Below are 19,397 nucleotides of genomic sequence, written 5' to 3'. Positions count from 1 at the left end.
AATAGAAACAGGTCTTCCATAAGTCCTCGGAGCATAGCGTCCATCTTCCGCTCGAAAGTTAAGAGAGCGTTGCAAATCCCGAACGGCATTACATTAAAGCGACACTGAAGTGATTTGTAAACATTGCGGGATTTCTAGCGCAAATCGTATTCCGGAGTCCACAGGCCATGTTTCGACCACAATAAGTGCGTTTACGCGAATTTATTTAGTAGAGAAATCAATACGAAAATGCTGTCCTCCTCTCTGCATTCTCGCCCATTTTCTGTGGCGTTTTCGTGTGATGTCAGGAGGAGATTACTTGGCTTGAGAGCGCTACTGCACGGCTGGGCTCGCCGACCTTCCGACAGAGTCAGTCGGCCGAGCGTTTATGGTACAGCGTTTAGTCCGCCGGCCGCAGATGGGTCGTCGCAGTTCGTTCGCTCAGTTAAAACTAAGCCCCGACGCGTGTGTGAATACCAAGAGTGACGTAGGAGAGTACGCGGCTATATAACCGGGTTGGGACCGAGAAGTCATCGGTGCCAACGGGATGGGTGGTCGGCCAGCAACTCCAGAGTACGATGGCGCAGCCAAAAGAGCAGCGTGATCTGAGATTCCTGGATCGATCATCGACGCCAGCTCTTCTTTGATAACGTCCCGTAGGCCTGGTGTATAGGCGGGTCAGGAAGAGGCCGGTGCGCATGAAGCGGAGTGGTGGTTAAGCTCTTCGCGAAAGATAGCTCTTATAAGTGCGTAAATATTTTCATTCCCAAAATTCCGAGCGAGCGTCGCCGGCTGAAGACGCACTGACTGAAGGTCGTCCAGGCGTTGACAGGTAGCCGTCACGTCCGAAGCGTTTGCCGGATTTTGGAGGGCGAGGGCGGTGAACGCGAACTGCCCGATCCCTTTCATGATGTGACGCACGCGACCTGCCTCCGAAATGTCCTTGTTCACCCGGCGGCACTGGGCAAGAATGTCCTCAATGTATGAGGTATACGTGTCTTGCGGATGTTGCATGCGCCCCTCAAGTTTCTTCTTCGAGGCGTTAGAACGAGCAGCCGAAGACGTGAAAATCAGGCGCAGCTGAGTGGTTAAGTCGTTCCAGTCAGTAACCGAAGCTTCCTTGTTGAAAAACCACGTCTTTGCCAATTCCGAGATGGAAAAAGACATTCTGGAGTTGAACGCAGAGATGAATGGTTGAACGCACTCACCCTGGCGTTGCTATCCAGCCAGTTCTCGACATCGCCTCCGCGAAGGCCATCGAAGAGCGGGGGATCACGCTGGCGGCTCGTGACGATGCACTGTACCGGTCCGCCTGCCGAAGCGTTGACCGGTTCCAGCATCATAGGCTGGTGAGTTGCGCTAGATGGTGAGCCGAACGAAGCTCCATGGGTGGAACCGGAGAGGTGCACAGCGTGATCAAGACGTACCGTCCCCCACTTGAGAGACAGAGGTCCGGAGCAACTTTTATTGTAGAGGTCCAGTCGCTAGAATGGCCCACACAGCATGATGATGATTATGTACACGAGTGAAGATGAGGCAGCGCAGGCGTAAGAGGTAGTGCTGCTGATTATGTACAGATGAAGACGAAGCGCTAGTATTCTGTCCATATATCCACTCGCTGGTAACCACTGGCAAAATAGTATACAAGGCTGAGTTTTTTATTTATTTATTTATTTATTTATTTATTTATTTATTTATTTATTTATTTATTTATTTATTTATTTATTTATTTATTTATTTATTTATTTATTTATTTATTTATTTATTTATTTATTTATATTTAAAATACCTTAGAGGCCCGAGGCCATTGAGTAGGGGGGGGTTACATCAAAAGCACCAAAAGAGCATGCAGCCGTCACAAGGCATAACAGATATATATAAAGGACTGAGAACTTCGATACACACAAAGTGGAATGGAAAAAATATCGTCATAGGAACATTGTAGGAAATTAACTCTAATTATTGATTATTGTTTCCGTTCTGTATCTATTGTTTCGCTTGTATTTCTGATGATATGCGGCGCCACTTCTCCTTTTCCTCGCGTCGCCTTGCGACTTCAAAGCCTTGTTCGACTTAGGCGCGTGGTCTACGTGGATAAGCTACCTCAGGTAGCCAGTTTCCGTTTTTGGACTGTCATTGTTTGACCAACCGTTGTTAGGGAGTTGGTTAGGCGGTTGGTTGGTTGGTTGGGCCCTGCTGAGTACGTGCCGTTTATCAGAACGCTTATCTGGCAGATGGGACTGTTCGTCTGATGGCCGGGAATGCTAAAAAACAAAAAACAAAAAACGCTCGCGCGTGAAAGATCCACAGGTGGTGCAAATTAAACAGTAGCAACCTACGACAGTCTACTCTGATACCTCCAGGTGTGCCTTCACGGCACTTGACCACGTGCCCCCAGAATTTCGCTCTCTTCCAAGGACTGTCCGTGGATGGGATTGTTAAGAAGATCAGGGGCCGGATTCATAAAAATTTGACGTCCTTATGCAATTTATTTGCGTAAGGTTGTAGTTTTTCCTCAACTTTTTTTACACATTTGAAGAACTTTTAGAACATGCAGTGCTTAAATTGCGCGGCTACGAAATACCGGAACGCAATATTAGTCCTGTAACGCACGTCAGACACGCGCTGAAAAAAGATTCTTTCCCGAGTGCTCCGAAGTACGGGCATTCTTTATGCGTCCAAGCGACAGAAGCAATGTGACCGCAGTTGGCCGTGTTTCTTGCCGATGCAGCAATAAGAGTATTGCTGCATCGGAAAACACAAAGCAGAGACGAAATAAACAAAAACAAAGCAGAGACGAAATAAGGTGTCTACTCCGGCCAGCCAATTCAAGAGTGCCGTCGCAGTTCTGGACGAAGGAAAAATGAAAGTGTTCATCAACAGCGCTGAAGGTATTTTAGGTGGAAAGTAGCCGTACCCATGTAAGGACACTGGTTGTGGGAAAGGAGGAAAGTACAGCACATATAATATCAAAAAACATTTATTGGCACAAACTTGAGGGTTCCGCTTCTCAGTCCAGGAGGCCGGGAGCCCGCTACTTCCGGGACTCTGTAGTCACGAGTGCTTGGAGTTATTCCGGTGATGACTTGGACAGCGCGGTCTCCCACTGCTCAAGGGTGGGGTTTGGTGGAGGGGGGGGGGGGGGTTGTGTGGGCAAGAGCAGGCTAAGTGATGGGTGGGGAGGGGGAAGCTACAGTGACGGCATAAGGGGTCGTAGAGTGAGGATGATATGTGGATGAGCATGGGGCTGTGATATGTGCCGGTTTGTAATCCGCGCCAGATGTTTGCTTCGCAGGAGGAAAGGGAAGGGTAAGGGGGAGGAAATCACCTTTTGTAATGCAGGTAATGAGCGAGGGTTCAGCCGGGCAGAGGGGAGAAGGGGAGAAACACCGGTTCGGCCGTGCTGACTGGAGCGCCCGGCAATGAAGATGTGCTGCTTCCTAAGGCCGTTCTGACCGAAGGTTCATATGATAGCGATTTGGAAATATTCAGGGATTGTTTCAAATATCTTGAGGGTTTGAGCCGGCGCCAGGTCTGCTTGGTAGAGGCGTGACGCATACTGGGAGTGCGCGAGGATGTTTAGGTAGGGCTTGTTTCCATACGTGGTCAAAGTAAGAGGGGGCGATAGTAAGTGCCTCAGCCATGTAGGGGAGATGTGAACCTATGACGCCGCAATGGCCACGTCTCCCTGCGAGTTGAGGGCGATTACAGTGGTGTGTAGCGGGTATGGGTGCTGCGCTATCCGTATAGCCAGCGTGCTGGTCATTTGCGTAGCGTTAGGTGAGGTGGCAGACCGAAGGATTTCGGCCCATGTCTCGTACGATCTTCCTGCCTTGTGGGATGAGGGTAAGCTGTACAAGTTGGGAGATTCGTTGTGCGTGGATAAGTTCTAAAAGAGTGTTATTCAATCCGAGTTGGAGGTATCAGATGGTAGACCAAGGCCGAGAATGGCCATGCGGTGAGAGTATGAAGCCTGCATTGTTCGCTTTGCTTCAGGGCAACGAAAGTGGTGTCGTATGTAGGTCTGCTGAGTCACAAGGCTTCGACTGGTTCGCAGGTGTCGTATTCTGGGAATGATTTGGGTGAGGTGGGTGGTTGTCGCTTGGAGAGAGAGAGAGAAAACCTCTTTATTTGCCCTTCTATTAAGGCTTCCGCATGGCTGGGGTGGGGCACCTGTTGCCAGTCATCCCCAAGCACTGTCTTAATGTGTTAGGTGCCGCTGTTGACGTTAGAGGAAACCATCGTGACCCAATGGTACCCCTACATCTGAGCATCTGAACGGTACTTACTTGGGGAACTTGAGCACCGGTGATGCCGAATTGAGGGTCCGATGTTGAGGTGAATGCACAGTGCAGTTGAATCAGAGATAGCGGGAAAAGTCAAGACACCGGGAATCGAGCTCATGCGTGAGCATGAGCCGGTAACCAACTTACCTTATTTCCGTGCGTCGGCTGCGACAGCCACTTGCCTAATCAAGCCAGAAAATGTGATAACGCAATGCAACGAGGGAAAGCCGGCACAAAAGGCCAGTTTTACCCTGTCTTAACTGACCACGCTTGTGGGCTGCTGCAGGACTGCGGGACGATTTGTGCCCGCGTAGAAGGTATGCGAAGACTGCCTGCTAAGCAACAAGCAAAAAAAAAAAAAAAAAAAAAAAGGTCGTGGGGGAACTTTTCACACTACCTTAGGTATGCGACAAAGCACCACCGCGGGGAATAAGAGGTGGCGGCTTTAATTAAAGTGCATAGTTAATCGGTGGAGAGGGCAGAAGACGCGGCCCGTGCCAATGGACTCCTGGAATGAGGAGGCCACCCTAAAGACTCTTTACTAGGAAACAATAAATATGTTTAGTCTCTCTCTCTCTCTCTCTCTCTCTCTCTCTCTCTCTCTCTCTCTCTCTCTCTCTCTCTCTCTCTCTCTCTCTCTCTCTCTCTCTCTCTCTCTCTCTCTCTCTCTCTCTCTCTCTCTCCCTCCCTCCCTCCCTCCCTCCCTCCCTCTCTCCCTCTCTCTCTCTCTCTCTCTCTCTCTCTCTCTCTCTCTCTCTCTCTCTCTCTCTCTCTCTCTCTCGAGGCACGACAAATTTTAAAGCTATAAAACCTAACAGCTATAAAACCTTACAGTGTGTAAGCCATAAAACCTAACTGCAGGCTAGTTGGTACGCCGTTGTCAGTCACCGGTAAGTGCATAAAAACCTGACGAAAGACGTTACAGGTCTGCAGCGCCAGCGGTCCTGTCTGTCCCGTCTTTCGTGATTTTTTTTTTTGCGCTTAACGGTCGCTGATAACGTGTGTCTAAACAGAGACTTGAGTCGTTTTTGCTTTTGAAAACCTTCCAGCTTTTTGTAACACTTAGATAATGCTGTTTCAGCTGATTCTCGTTCGTATGACCGATCCTGTGTGGGCGGCATTGTAGACAGCCTCGACATCAGTATTGGGAGAAAACGCACCATTAAAAATTCCCGCATTGGTTTCGCATGAAAATCAAAATTATGCTATTCATGCCGTGAAACTATGATAAAGCTCATAACTGATGAGCAATGAATACTGCAATAAATATAAGTCATACAAAATACAAAAAAGGTGTTCTGGCCGTATCTAAAAAAAAATGGAGCAGCACTGCAGGCGGGGTGCTGCAGTTATGTGGCAACCAAATGGTTTGCACACGAATCGGATCCGCGCGCAGCGATTTCCAAGTTTTTAGATTACAGCGATTACAGCGATTTATGATTTACAATAGGAACATTACGTGAAATATGACGTCATCTCTAAGTCTTTGCATTTTTAATTTGGGTATATTCTTTGCTTCGGCTTTTTAGTTTTCCTCTTTTGTTGTTTGTTATTTATTCATCATTTCATGCTTTCAGTTTTCCTTTCTGTCCTTCCCCCTCCCCGAAACGAGATCCTGCGTACGCCCCTGTGCCCAGGTGGTGTATGAATCATTGAAACTACCACCGCCTCACCAGGATGGATAAGACGGCGGTGGTTGGTTGTATTTTTACTTTTCGATGAAACTTTTAACTCCAGAAACATTTATAACTCGTTATAAAAAATCGTTGTTCAACATGGTAACAAGTACAACGCAAGCGGTTCGCTGTATCTCGGTCAACGCCTCGCGCAGGTGCGGCATCCCGTGCCTGCCCAGAAGGGAAGAAGATTTCTTCCTTTTTTTCTGTTGACTATATACAAAACGTATGGTGAACATATACGAGCGCGGCTGCAGCTCAGAAGGTCTGTGCCTATAGTTAGGACTGGCCTCGCCGTTTACTTTCTCGCTGATATTTAGTTTGCTGCATACCGCCACCCACGAAGCGAGCACGCTGCAAACTTTTCCATCTTGCCATCTAGACAATTGTGCCTTTCTTTCGCCGTCTATGTGCGGTTGGTTTTCTTCGTAATACTCACAAACGGTAGACGAGGAAAAAAGGTGCGTGCTGCACTTCTCCCTCATGCGAAAGACCAGCTGTGTCAGCGCAGGCGAGGTCGGAAACGCCCAGGCACCTATAACTCGACGACCCTGAGTGGCTTCCTGGCTGTTCTCTCTGTATTGTCCTTTTTGTCACCGTACATTTAGTATTTTCGGCGAGGCACCTGGAGGAAACGCCCATACCACCACAAAAACACTCTTTTCCGATATCCCATAAGGTTATAACGAGGAAATAACGTTGTACCTCTGCCCCTCCTTTAGTTAGTCGTAACGTGTGCTTTCACCATAACTGGAATGACGTCCTTGTTGTGCGCGCTAGCGCATCGTTGTGGCCTTCAAATCCCGTGGGGCAAAAACGTTTATAACGACTGCGAACTTGGTGATTATTATGCTACAACAAGAAAGACGAAAAATAAGAAATTTGTAATCTATAGACCTTCTCGGTTACTTCATCTACCGGGCGTCAGTTTACGGCAACGAAAAAGGAAGTGGTAGCAGACGCACGAGAGCAATTCCTAGTGGACGCCAAAAAAGGCTTGGTGGTGCTAGAAAAAAGTTTAACTAACTTACGTGATGTTCGAAAGAATTAACAAGTATTCGATAACTAACTTTAACAAGGGGTCGAGACTCTTTTTTAAGCCGTCCACTAAAAGTCTGCGACAGTTAGCTGCCCCGAGAAGATAGTCTAGGATTCAGTGACGTCAACTCCTGGTCAGCGACAGGTGGTCGTGGTGACCGGAGTATAAGATCCCCGCAAAAACAATAAAAATAATAACAATAAACAATAATCAATACAAAGTAAAAACAATAAAACCTGCAACTGCGTTATCTGCCTATTCGGGCCTTAGAGTAATAAGGGCGTAACTTTGTTGCTTTAGAGTTGTGGTTGCGCGTTCTTTTCGATCCCAGTAAAGAGTAATGTTCTCAGTTACTTTCTGAGTGAGTAAAGTGTACCGGTATTATGTTCCATTTTTGAAGTATAATGTGTACTTGTTTGTTGCTTTCCCGCACTCCCGCAAAATTACACGAAGTGTGATAGACGCATGCAGAAATCCATTTGCACAAATTTTATGCGCTATGTGTAAACCTCTGGCTTCTTCTCCAAGTGCTGCTCTCCCCTCTACTTTTTTACATAAAGCGAACTACAAGCGCCCCACATTAAATGGGACGCGAAGACAATATACACCTTCGTTCAGTTGAAAGAACATAGCCTTTGGTAACTTACTCAGCTTCAATCAAGCCAGGAACGAAGTTTTTTAACCGAAAAACCCAAAGAAATATTGGAAAACTTAAATTTCGCGCCACAGGGACGTGATATCGGCCAGCATTAAAACATCTAGGCCTCCTCGATTATCAGTCCGGGATCGCTCGCGGACTGCCCGACACACGATCCGGCGCTCGATTTTCCCATGTATTCCCAGGGCTTCCGGTCCGAGGGCAGTCCTCGGACTGCCCGCGGATCGTCTAGGATTGGTAAATTGAGGAGGCCCATAGTTACCGGTGTTAACTGTTCATGAGCATTCAAGGGATACCATCAAACGGAAGTAGAGGCCCCACTACAATCACCCAGTCATCTTTCTTGGGGGTGGCTGGCTTAGGCCGGCAATCGCCAGTCGCACAAACAAGATTCTGTGACGTCACAGAGAAATCGCCTGAAAGTCGCTGGGGAGTCGCCACTGATTCATATATTTTCTTTAATACCTTGATTATTTGTTTCCAAGTGCGCGATAAAATTCGTATCATTATTGTCGGGACGAGGCCGTCATTTTAATGAACCAAACTTGTGTTTTGTCAACATGGCCCCTTTACGACTCCGTCCTTTGAAAGGGGAAATGTACACTCGCTCGGTTATGAGCACTCTTGAACAGTTTTAGGCGCACGGAACCAAAGAAGCGCAAAGAGCACCCTTCCAAGGCGCCCTCCCTTGCCGCGCAGTTCCTGCTGCACCACGGTGTGGGGGCCATCCTGTACCTGGGCGGCGCTGTGACCACGCTAGTCAGCTCCATGTACACGCAGACTGATGACGTCATTCGAACGGCAAGTGTAAGCACTGCAACGCTGCTCCTTTCTCTCGCTTCTTGTGCGTCTGCTGCTCGCACTCGCCCACTGTGGCCGTGAAATGGTGGACTGTTAAGGGCAAGTCGCTAATCTCACCGAGGTGTAACGGTCGGGGTGTCATATTTTCTTTTTTGTCGGCGTTCGTCCATCATTTGTGGTACGCTATAGCGCTCGCCACGTAACTCTGTTGTACACTGGCTAGACCACATACATACGCACACACGCACGCAGCGGCCAAAGCGCTAAGACAGGCGAAAACGAAAGAAATCAGAAGACTGTCATTGCACAATAATTACGTTAGCTAATGGGGAGGCAGAGGGGTGAACCCCAAAAGGTAGGTGAGTGGTAATTAAGGCTCCTGCTATATGTGCTGCCTTGCAAAAGGCCTCACAAACAGTGGTCAGGCCCAGATACGGACCCCTTCGGGTGTGTGGGCCTTGTAGCGAACGGAGGAACCAGTCGACAATGGCAGTGGAGTTGCCAGAGTATGATGTTCGGCTAATGTGGCTTCTTCAGTCCTAGATTTTAAAGCCCCCATGGTTTTCAACATTATTATATATCTACAGAAACACTGCGTAGTCACGTATTGATATGTAGTAAATAAAGACCAGTCAGGTATCGATGTTACCATTTTCCCATTTATGGCTTAGACCCCGGAAATTGTTTGCGGCAGGATCAACAGCACTGGGAAGCTAGTATTCACTGGAAGAAGAAAATTTCTTCTTATTCTGGTTAGCTGGTGGTCGAGACCTTTTACGTATTCAAAAACTTAATGCGAACAAAGCCATGCCATACTCGATTTAAGGACCGTGTATGATCGTACAGCCATGGAGCAGACTGCGAAGCTAAATACTGGCTCCACAGCTGCCAAACGGTGACACCAGCGCCCGCTCATTTCTGGGGCCCTATTCGCGACTCCCTGAAATATTCGCCGTGAATTCGTGAATCCGCCGGAAGCTTTGTCTGATTGGCTTTTATTTTTGTCACGTGCTTCGGGCTGGCAGAGTGGCTGTGTGTGCTTTCGTCATTTTGACATTTAATGACGTTTACTGGCGCTATTTCTAAAGTTTGCCTTTATTATCTTTGGTGAAGGTGCATAATTCTTGTCTGGTATTGAAATACTAGACGAAATATATAACAAACATGACCACATAGGCCTGTTTTTGCTGTCAACAATAATGCGGCTTGTCCTCTATATGACTGGCTGAGAAGACGTGACGAAATATAAACAGTTGGCGTGAACGTATACGTGATACAATGGCAAATTCCACTTGCGTAAAAGTCGCATGATTTTACACAAAAGCTTTCAAATGGCGGCGCCCATCGCCGTGAAAACATTTCACCCTGGTGCTTCCCGTGCACGTCGCCTGACGGAATCTCTGATTTACGCAATAAATGCGTCTGTCTGCGAGCACATTCCTACCGGCGTACTCTCACTGCGCAGTGTGCAATCAAACGGTGCCATTAAAAGACCAGGCTATTCAGTGTTTTGAAGCTCTGCTTGTTGAACGAAAATACTCTTTTATGGGTGTTACCAGTCATGGGCACGTTACCAGAAAAAAGCAAGTGTTACAGTTACAGTTACCTAAGCTGAAAAAGTAGCTCTGTTAAAGTTACAGTTACTGTTTTTCCATTACTGTACGAAACTAAATAAAGATCACAAACCAAATAATCGAGTTTATTTAATAGAAACGTACGAAGGCATTCGGGCAGTCAAAATTCCGCATGGTAAAACCCTAGACGAAAGTAACCTAAAACAGGGAACACCAATAATTGCTGTGTGCGCCGAATTGCGATGTATCAACATTTTTGTGGATGCACCCTCGGTGTCTTTATGGGTGGCCCGCTCTCGGTAGGCCCCAATGCGGTGGCCTTTCTTTACAAGGGTAGGCCAGCTTCCTCATCAGCGTCTTGTTTCCGCTCTACTCAAGACTAAGGAAAGGTTTTCAGAAAGCGCCTTAGAGACAGACCTCCGACCTCTGTTTTCTGCAGGGAAGATAATCCTCTTAGCGACGCCCACCCCTAAACTGCGAGGGCAGCCGTCTTGGAAAAAGGTGAATGGTGAAGAGCATATGGTAAAGAAGAAAGTTCGGAAAAATGAAAAGCGCGAGCTGTACGTCGGCCTTTAACGAGTGTTGCTGTTCGATATTTATCTATAAAGAAGGAAGTAACTGCAACGGTATTTACTGTTACAGTTACTGCGTAAATAAGTAACAGTGTTACAGTTACAGTTTCAAGTTACTGAAAAAGTAACTAGTTACCGATGAAGCGTTACTAGTAACTAGTTGCTTCACGAGACTGAACCTAATGCTTTGATTCAACTTGCGTTCAGCAAGCGAGTGCAACATTCACAAAGAACCACCGGGATACGAGGAAAGAGCATTTAAATAAAAAAAAAACGCAAATAAGCATTCAGGTCACTGACAAGAAGAGACTATTGTAGCGCCCGTATGCATTGACAGCTGCGAAGGAGGTGGTCAATCACCTGTTCTTGGACACAGAATCGACCATCGGGGGTGCCTCTAGAGGTGAATCCCGCCGCAAGTATTTTTCCAGATTTGTGCTAAGGAAAGAGGGAGCTGGAAACGTAAATGGCCAATCGAGACAATGTCACGTTTTGTCGCACTAGATAACCTCTGTGTGATGTGATGTAATGGAACCCACTGGTAGAAACTCACTCAGCTCTAGAAAACATGTCTGGACGGGCCACGACTGGATAAATCTGGGCCCTTACTAGATGTGAAGAACATCCGAGAATTAATTTGACCCTACGCAGTAGCTATTTTTGACTGTCATTTGCATTGGAGAGAACAAATTAATAACGTATGGAAATAAATAACTTTTGGATGCCACGCGCTCATTAAGGCGAGTTATTATTTTCCGTACGATCTACGACATTTCCTCTACTATAATTTATCTCATTCACATATCAGTTACTGTTGTGAATCTTGGGGGCAAACATATAGCGCCTGCCTGTCACCTTTACTTCGTCTGCAAAAACGAGCATTGACCACGATAACTACTAACACAGGTCATCCTGGAGCAACATTAATCATGATAATCATGTACCGTCGTTTCGGTCCAAGTGCAACTACAATCTTTCGCTCTTGATCAACAATACAATAAATACTAATTAAATCCTTCGTCTAAATCTCTACGCCTTACCCACCCCTAGTACAAGGAAAACATCCAATTGAAATTTAACCTTCCCAAATGTAACAGTGTATATGGTGAACGCCTGATCGAGTTGAGTGGAGTAAAAAAAAAAAAAGGAACGAACAACCGATAGAGATGAAAACAGCGAGGAATTTTAAAATGACCACTAAACTGCATTACAACTCTAGTGAAATTTTATCTGAAACTCTTGTTACGTAAAATTTCTTTTTCAGTGTCATATTTACTTCTTGGATTTGTTGTGTGTGTCTTGTGAACAGTACAATTGCAGTTGTGTGATATATGGTATTCTATAGATCTCAAATGTTTTTCAGCTTTCAACGCTGTGCTGTTGAATTGCTTGTAATTTTTATATTGGACCGGCCACTAGCCCTTTCAGCTATCGGTCCAAACAGTGTTTTGTACATAATTCATTATTTATGAAATAAAGTTTTCCATTAAAAAATTCATAGCAATAAAAAAAGACATAGCAGCGATGCTCTTGACCCAATACCCGTAGATAACGTTCAATGTCGTTGATGGCAAACAAAGCCTCAGCGAAAGTCTGTTAAATAATAGCAGTAAATCTTAACGAGGAGGCAGGCAGAAACAGGCGAAAAATGTTGATTAACCTGAATCTAACTGCGTTGTTTGGTGAATGCGTTGTACATAAAAAACAGCTTTGCAAAGTCGTCACCTCAACGTGCATTGCATCTGAACCCACAGGATTTACGGCCAGTATTACCAGACATCATCCCCTCCATTCCGTGGTTAATAAGGTTTCTGTCTATCGCCAGAAAGTGTAAATAATCGTCTGTCCATAGACAATAAATAAAAGTAGGCACTTTACACGCCGGAGCTAGGGCTTTGTAATTAAGCATGCCACGGGAGCAATTAGACCCCTTAGGTGTCAATAAAGTGTCTCTAAACCTCTACACTTGCGTTCATTTTCGCATCTCGCCGACATTAGAAAAAAGCTGCAGTGGCCGCCAGGAAACAAACGTACAGTCATGGTTAGTCAGCAACATAAAACCTTAGCCGCAGGAAGGGTGGCCTAATTTCGAAAACCTTCAAAATTCCAAATTTCAAAAGCTTTCCAGCAAACGTTGGTGAAGCAGCCTCAGCTAGCACGTCGTTACAGTCAGCGCAGAATAAGACAAAGGAAATCTGCGAAGGAAATGGAGACAAGGCGGACATGGTACATCAGTCCGAAAACAACAACGATGACAATATGGCACAAACGACAGGGAAATTTTTGTGATGGCAGCTCGCCATGCCTTGTAGCGTGATTACGAACGCTAAGTTATTTCTTATTTTGTTTGCGTACTCTTGGCGTTATTCTGTCTGCTCTCCTCGTCTCTGAGAAAATTACCGAGCCGCGATCGACGACTGTATTTCAAGGAAACCGTTTCCCGGCCCGCGAGCTGCTTCTGTACTGGAAATGGGAGAATCGCTTATAGCAGCGCTTTCGACCTGCCGCTTGTAGCAAAAACACGGGAAAATTCCCGCCAGCAAAAATAAAAATGTAAACTTGATTAAAGTAAAAAATATCGGTTCGTTTTTTTTTTTTAACGATTTGAGTTCTGAAACGATCTGGGCAGCGTAGCCGAAGACTTCAAGTCCAGAGAGGTGAGAGCCTGATTCTGGTTCCAAATCGACTTTTTTTAAAGCGAAGCTTTTCACCTCTACCCCCCAAGGGTTCCATCGCGACCGTTGGTGTCAACAGAAAACTCCCGCGAACAAATAAAAGAAGTTTGTGGCACCGCCAAGAATCGAACCTGGAGTGAATAGAGAAACGCGGCGAGAGCCCGTTGTGTTACCGATTGAGCTACGAGCCCACGCGGAGACGGGGCTACAAACGGTGCGCTCACCGAGCACATCTGCTCGTTTACCCCTGCATTCTCGCTGAATACACGTGATAGCGTCACGCGATCTCTCGCGCCGCTGTGCGCTCCCCGCACTGCACGTGTAGCGGCGGAGTGCGCGCCTTGCGCATGCGCCCGGAGTTCTAAAAATTAAAGGGAGCTCACACCAAAGCATGACATCGCACTTCTCTGTCTCTGCCGCCGATCTCGTCGCCTCCGTCGGCGGCGGCAGAGACTGATGAGAAGTGAGATCGTCTAACACCGGGTTTGAGATTCCGGTAATTTTATGAAAAAGTTTCCCCTCGTGTGCTTTACCAATACAACTCAACCAACCACCGTTGATGAATCATGCATTGATTTAACCTTAGCAAAGAAAGTCTGATTGATTCATTGTGAGCTTTACCATGCCCGCAGGAGATGAGGCGCGCCTTAGTGGAGGGCTTCAGATCAATTTTGAGCACCTGGGGATCTTTAACGTCCGCCGAAATCTCGTCCAGACGGGCGTTTTTGCTTTTCACCTCCATCAGAAAAGCGGCCACCGCGGCCGGGAATCGAACCAGCGTCCTCGTGCGCAGCGCGCCAGCGCCTTAGCCACCCCGGCAGATAGCAAAGAATATCTCTGAAGTAATAAAAGTTGTGGTTAAGTGCATTTCACTCGTTTCTGATTTCATTCTTTGTAGAGCCACGTGTGTGAATTCAAGTGGCGTCGCATGGGTAATCGTTGTGGGTGTCATTTACAGCTTCGCTTTCCAGCCACCTTCACAGGGTGGATTGGCGCGCATTTTTTTTTTTACTCTGCCAACACAGAAGAGCCGCAGCATGAGTTTATCCACTACGGAGTGATCGTTGTACAGTCACAGTGTGGTGGATGGAAGGGTAGACATCTTCAGTGCCGCTTTGTGTAACTGAAAGTTTCTGCGCTCAAGTTTTCATCCATCATACCCCGGGGTATTGACATTGCCATCCATTCACGTTGACTACCTAACACTGGCTCGTATATTCTGAGAATCACAGGGCATTCAGTATGCCCCCTGCAACCTTAGTTATGAGCACAATGAAACGCTCACGCTCGAGCACTAACATTCTGTGCGAATACGCAGGCATTTTTTATCATCTGGGATAAACGTGTCTTACCAAGATATTTGCACCAAGAAGATGCATAAGCTTATAGCAAATCTTACCTCATCCCTTTGATTCAGACTTTTTGTTGACACTTTTTTATGCGAAGCATTCTTTGCCTACCGACCCCGGTGTCAATGGCGTCGCTGACTGGGTTTCTAGCTTCCTGTCACCGACTTACCTGTAAAGGGTGCACCCCAGCGCAAGGACGTTATAGCGGTGAAGCGAACGTTAGTAACAATGCGAAACATACGAGTACTACCCGCTCTAGTCACACTACGCGTACTATTCGCGTTATTCGCACTACTTGCCTTTGTACTTTTCGCACTACAGGATTTATTTATTGTAAAAATTCTGGGACCACCTCCCTCCCACCAGAATCGCGTTATATCGTTTGTAGCCGCCCACTCGGCTGCGCCCACAATCGCTATGCGGTTCATCCGGCACTTGTTCTTACTTCGGACGCGAATTAAACAAACGAAAGAAAGACATTTTAGCGCATTTGGCGATTGGCGAAAGACATTTTAACACAGCTGCGATTGGCCAAGAAGCTAAATGTACACCATCGTAATTGTCGACACCTTCGTCAACGAGACGCTAGGAGAATAGGGCAGCGTTCTATGACGGTGAGAGGCCCTTAAAAGTAAGATTGCGAAGTGCAGAAAACAAATACGAGTAAAGAAAGCAGTTCAGTAGCACAAAAATTATCCCCTCGACGTGTGCAGTAAGTAGAAAACAATGGGCGTGCACGAAAAAAATGCGATATCTTTATGCTAGCGCGTTATTTGCCAGCGGAGCTTACGTAATGACCTGATAGGTTCGAAAGGTGCTTGGACCGTGCACCGTACGTATTATATTTTCTGTGGCTGCAGAAGCTTGATCGCAGACGCTTTGGAGACCTCAAAGTAGTTCTAAATACGATACAGTCATGTCTCGTTAATGTGGACCCCGTTAATTTGGACACCCCGCAAAATGGACGAAATTTTCAGCGACCGGTCCCTTGCCATGCAATTCTGCCCCGTTAATATAGAAACCCGCAGTCAGGACCATGGCCGGCTATTTTGGGGACGAAACGGGTAAATACAGGCACTTTTGTCTCGTTATTATGGACAAGGGTCCACAAAGAAAAAAAAAAAGAAAAGATGACTGGTGACCCCCGAGGCCCAGTACGTACTAGGAATTTACTTTTTGCAGAAGCATACAAAGCCGAAGCATGCATTTACCTTGGAAACCAGTACCATCGAGTTAGATAGAGAATATTCGGGATCAGCGAACATAACTCTATAGGGCAGTGGCGATAGGGTGACATCCTTTCTATATCAAACAAGATTGCCAGACGCGGCATACGCCGGAAAGAGCCAGTCCTGAGGCTCAGGGCAAGATGACAGGACGATAATGTTTCGTGCCAATATTCACTGCGCATAAAGGGCAAGGCTCCTCCGGTAAGTTCTATGGATGCAATGGCTGGTGTTAAGCGTAAATGTACCTAGCTTTCCCTTATGTTTCCTTAAGCGATTCTTCCTGAAACAAGGTTTTCTTAAACGAATATACCTTAATATTTGTGTTTTTGACGTTGATTCGTTATTATAGACGACTCACATTATGGACGATTTTTCTGGGGAACGAAGACGTCCATATTAACGAGACATGACTGTAGCATTGAGGATATGGCTTTGGACATTGAGGGGTACGAGGAGGACAATGAGGACTTTGACTAAGTTAGAGGAGGATTGTGAGGGGGAGTATGGCCAAGGGCTTGGCGAGGATAGTGCCAGAGAACGCCATGAAAAGTTCGATGAACGAAATTATAAGAGGAGACCAGCGCAAAATGAGCAAAAATTCAACGAGAACTAGGGGAAAGAGTTCAACAAGGGATTCAACCAATGACGCTATAGCGTCAGTGGTTGAATCCCTTGTTGAACTCTTCCCTTCATCACTTCCTCCTCCTTATAAGGAGGAGGAAGTGATGAATGGGATAGTGTAGATAAAAGTAGAGTGCAACGAGGAGTCCGTTGAGGAGAGCGATGACACATTCCGGAAGAGAGTCGTGAGAAGCGTGACAGTGAGTTAATGATAACCACGAGAGAAAGTGAACTGTGACAAGTAACGAGAACTCCGACGATGATTTTGACGAGGCGTGCTACCGCAGATCACCCCCATCCGCTTCGACGTTAAATTATCTTACGCTTAGCGAAAATATGTCATGTTGTTTATTACACTAAAAGCGTATACGTCGCCCTTGCACTAACGGTTCGTGGTACGGAATGGTGTATGCGTTTGTTTATATTATACGATTGAAGGTCGGTCACTCAGGGTGGCTGCCAGCCACTGACGATGTCACAGCTCAGACTTGGCTGCAGCAGCTGTTTTATTGACGCAAGAAAGTAAGCCTGCGCATTGAAGTTGCGGCGCACATGAGAGAACACAGGGTAGGTTGTCTGGTCCGCTGCCCTTCACAACGGAGCGCCGCACACGGCCACGTGTAGCTTCGGTGCGTAAAACCCAAATTTAATAAGTTCGGGAGGCTGGTTTGGCAGGAGCGATAAAGGGGCTATGCAGACAAAATACAAGTTTGTTTTATTCGAAAGATTTCGTATTTTATAGTACCTCCAGCGCTTGTCCGGAAGCAAACGCTGCTTTATTCCCTGAGAAACTAATCAATTTAAGTTAAAATTTTGATTCTCCCTCCAAATCGTGTTTTCATGACCTCTGCAATGGCATCACCACAACATGTCTTCAAGCTAAACTTGGTATGCTGTGGAGCCTAGTTAACCGTTAGTCAACGTAGATGGCGGCACTTTACCGCGGCGGCCGTTTTCTGCATTTGCTTTGTTTTTGACCATATTTGATACTGGCTTGTTATTGTTCAGGTAGAAAATCGTTTCGTGAAATACTGTGTCCGCTCGACAAATTTGGACACCTAAGACACCGTCGCTTACGCCAATCGGCCGGTGGCGTCTGAGACAACCCCAAAACGCCGCAGTGCTGCGCAGCTGAAACAAGCATAGTGCGCGCAGTACCAACAGCCAACAGCAGTACGCATCGGTACTTCTATGTTTACGTGTACTTTCGTAGCTTACACTGTGTATCCCACCATTCTTACTGCTATAAAAGGAATGTTCCCTAAATTTAAGCGCAAATAGCTCGTTCGGCAAGCTTGCGACCCCTGCCTAATTTTCGTTTGCTTTTGCCGGCCTCAGCCAATTGCAGAGCTGGCACACATGACATCATAGGTCCTGTTGATGCGACCATTCCTTTTTTCCCCCTAATTATATAGCTTATTTGAGCGACGTCTACATTATAAGTGGTGTCAGTATGATTCTAACGAGGCAATCTTTCGAATGAACCGAACTTGTGTTTTGGGTGCATGGCCCCTTTAAAGCGTTGACCAAGACATTCTGCCGCACACCCATGTATGACTTTCGTACTATACTAAAGATGAGCGCGAGCTTGTGGTCACCATAGCCTTGCAGGACCGCTATATGAAGCGGTATGCTATAGGCTTATGTTTCTATTCACGTGCTTTCCTTGCGTTTCCTTTCCTTTCCTTTCCTTTTTTTCCTTTTTTTGTGGGAGGAGAGTGGGAGAGGGGCGGCTGGGGGCTGAACGTTATACCCCATTATGCGGCAGGCATCGTGACCGGTATGAGAACGCGTTCCGGGGCCGAATTCTCTAAAACGACGGGGCGTCGCTTTGAAGCGACGGGGTAGCGCCATGCAAATGCATGTGTTCTGGGTCGGGACCGTCGCTTTGAGCTGTTTCGGGACGGAGAATCCATGCAGAAAAGCACTGTGGCAAGGGCACGAAGCGACAACCACTGCCCCCCGTCGCTTCGCTTGTAGCTTCGTGCCCTTGCCACAGTGCTTTTCTGCAGGGATTCTCCGTCCCGAAACAGCTCAAAGCGGCGGTCCTGACCCCAGAACACATGCATTTGCATGGCGCTACCCCGTCGCTTCAAAGCGACGCCCCGTCGTTTTAGAGAATTCGGCCCCCGGTGACATGTTACAAGGCACATGATGGAGTGAACGTGAGTCCGAATTTCCTGCCTGTCTCTTGTCTTTTAACAAGTTGATGTGGCCCAGTTCACGTTCAGGTCTACGTTCCTCGGTTGACCTACGCGTTTCTTGATCAACGGTGGGCTAGTGCCATAATGGGGCCGTGAGGCATTACAGGCTCGGAGGTATTTGATTGATTATGAGGTTTAACGCGCCGACGCTACACAGGCGATGAGGCGCGCGGTAGTGGAGGGCTCCGGATTAATTTTGACCACCTCGGGATCTTTGACGTGCGCCGAAATCTAGAACACACGGGCGTTTTCGCTTTTCGCCTGCATTTCGCTTTTGCTTTTCGATTTTCGGCGTTCTCGCTTCTCGCTTTTCGCACAACGCCATAGCTACTGAGCCACCATGGCGGGTAGGCTTGGAGATATTTCGGCGCCACCTGTGTAGTCCTTAAACTTACGCAGGCCGTTCGCCGGTGGTCGGCGCTTTCAATGACTGCTGATGTTCGCTGTCTTTGGTGTGTACCGTGCCGTCACGCAGCGTTCGAAAACTTATAGCGCATTCTGACCATGAGGAATCGCGCCTATTGTACGTGGAGAACTGCTTTTTAGTCTCTGCAGTCTGTACTTGGGCGAGCACGTGCCCGCTTGGGGTGTTCGAATGTGGGCCACGTCAGCTCCACTGAAATCGTTCGATTTTAATGGAAAATCACCCCGGCGACTACAACTGACCACTGGGCGTTGTTTTTAACGTCACAAGGAAAACAAGGATGCCATCCGCATCCCTTTGAGCCAAATAT

General features: G+C 47.0%; 1 protein-coding gene across 3 annotated transcripts in view; it reads left to right on the top strand.

Annotated features, from left to right (window-relative positions):
* Positions 1–19,397, top strand: part of LOC144155365 (uncharacterized) — a 205,452-nt gene that overhangs the window by 21,674 nt on the left and 164,381 nt on the right. For 2 of the 3 annotated variants that reach the window (XM_077686737.1, XM_077686735.1), the window contains one exon: positions 8,338–8,445. In XM_077686737.1, coding sequence (XP_077542863.1) covers positions 8,338–8,445 — 108 coding nt within the window. The remainder of the gene's footprint in view (positions 1–8,337; positions 8,446–19,397) is intronic. The other variant, XM_077686736.1, reaches the window with a different exon arrangement.

The sequence above is a fragment of the Haemaphysalis longicornis genome, unplaced genomic scaffold (assembly GCF_048455015.1).
Source record: "Haemaphysalis longicornis isolate Haplotype H1 unplaced genomic scaffold, Haemaphysalis longicornis Haplotype H1 scaffold_1, whole genome shotgun sequence".
NCBI classification, from domain to species: Eukaryota; Metazoa; Arthropoda; class Arachnida; order Ixodida; family Ixodidae; genus Haemaphysalis; species Haemaphysalis longicornis.
This window is presented reverse-complemented; position numbering and strand designations above follow the sequence as displayed.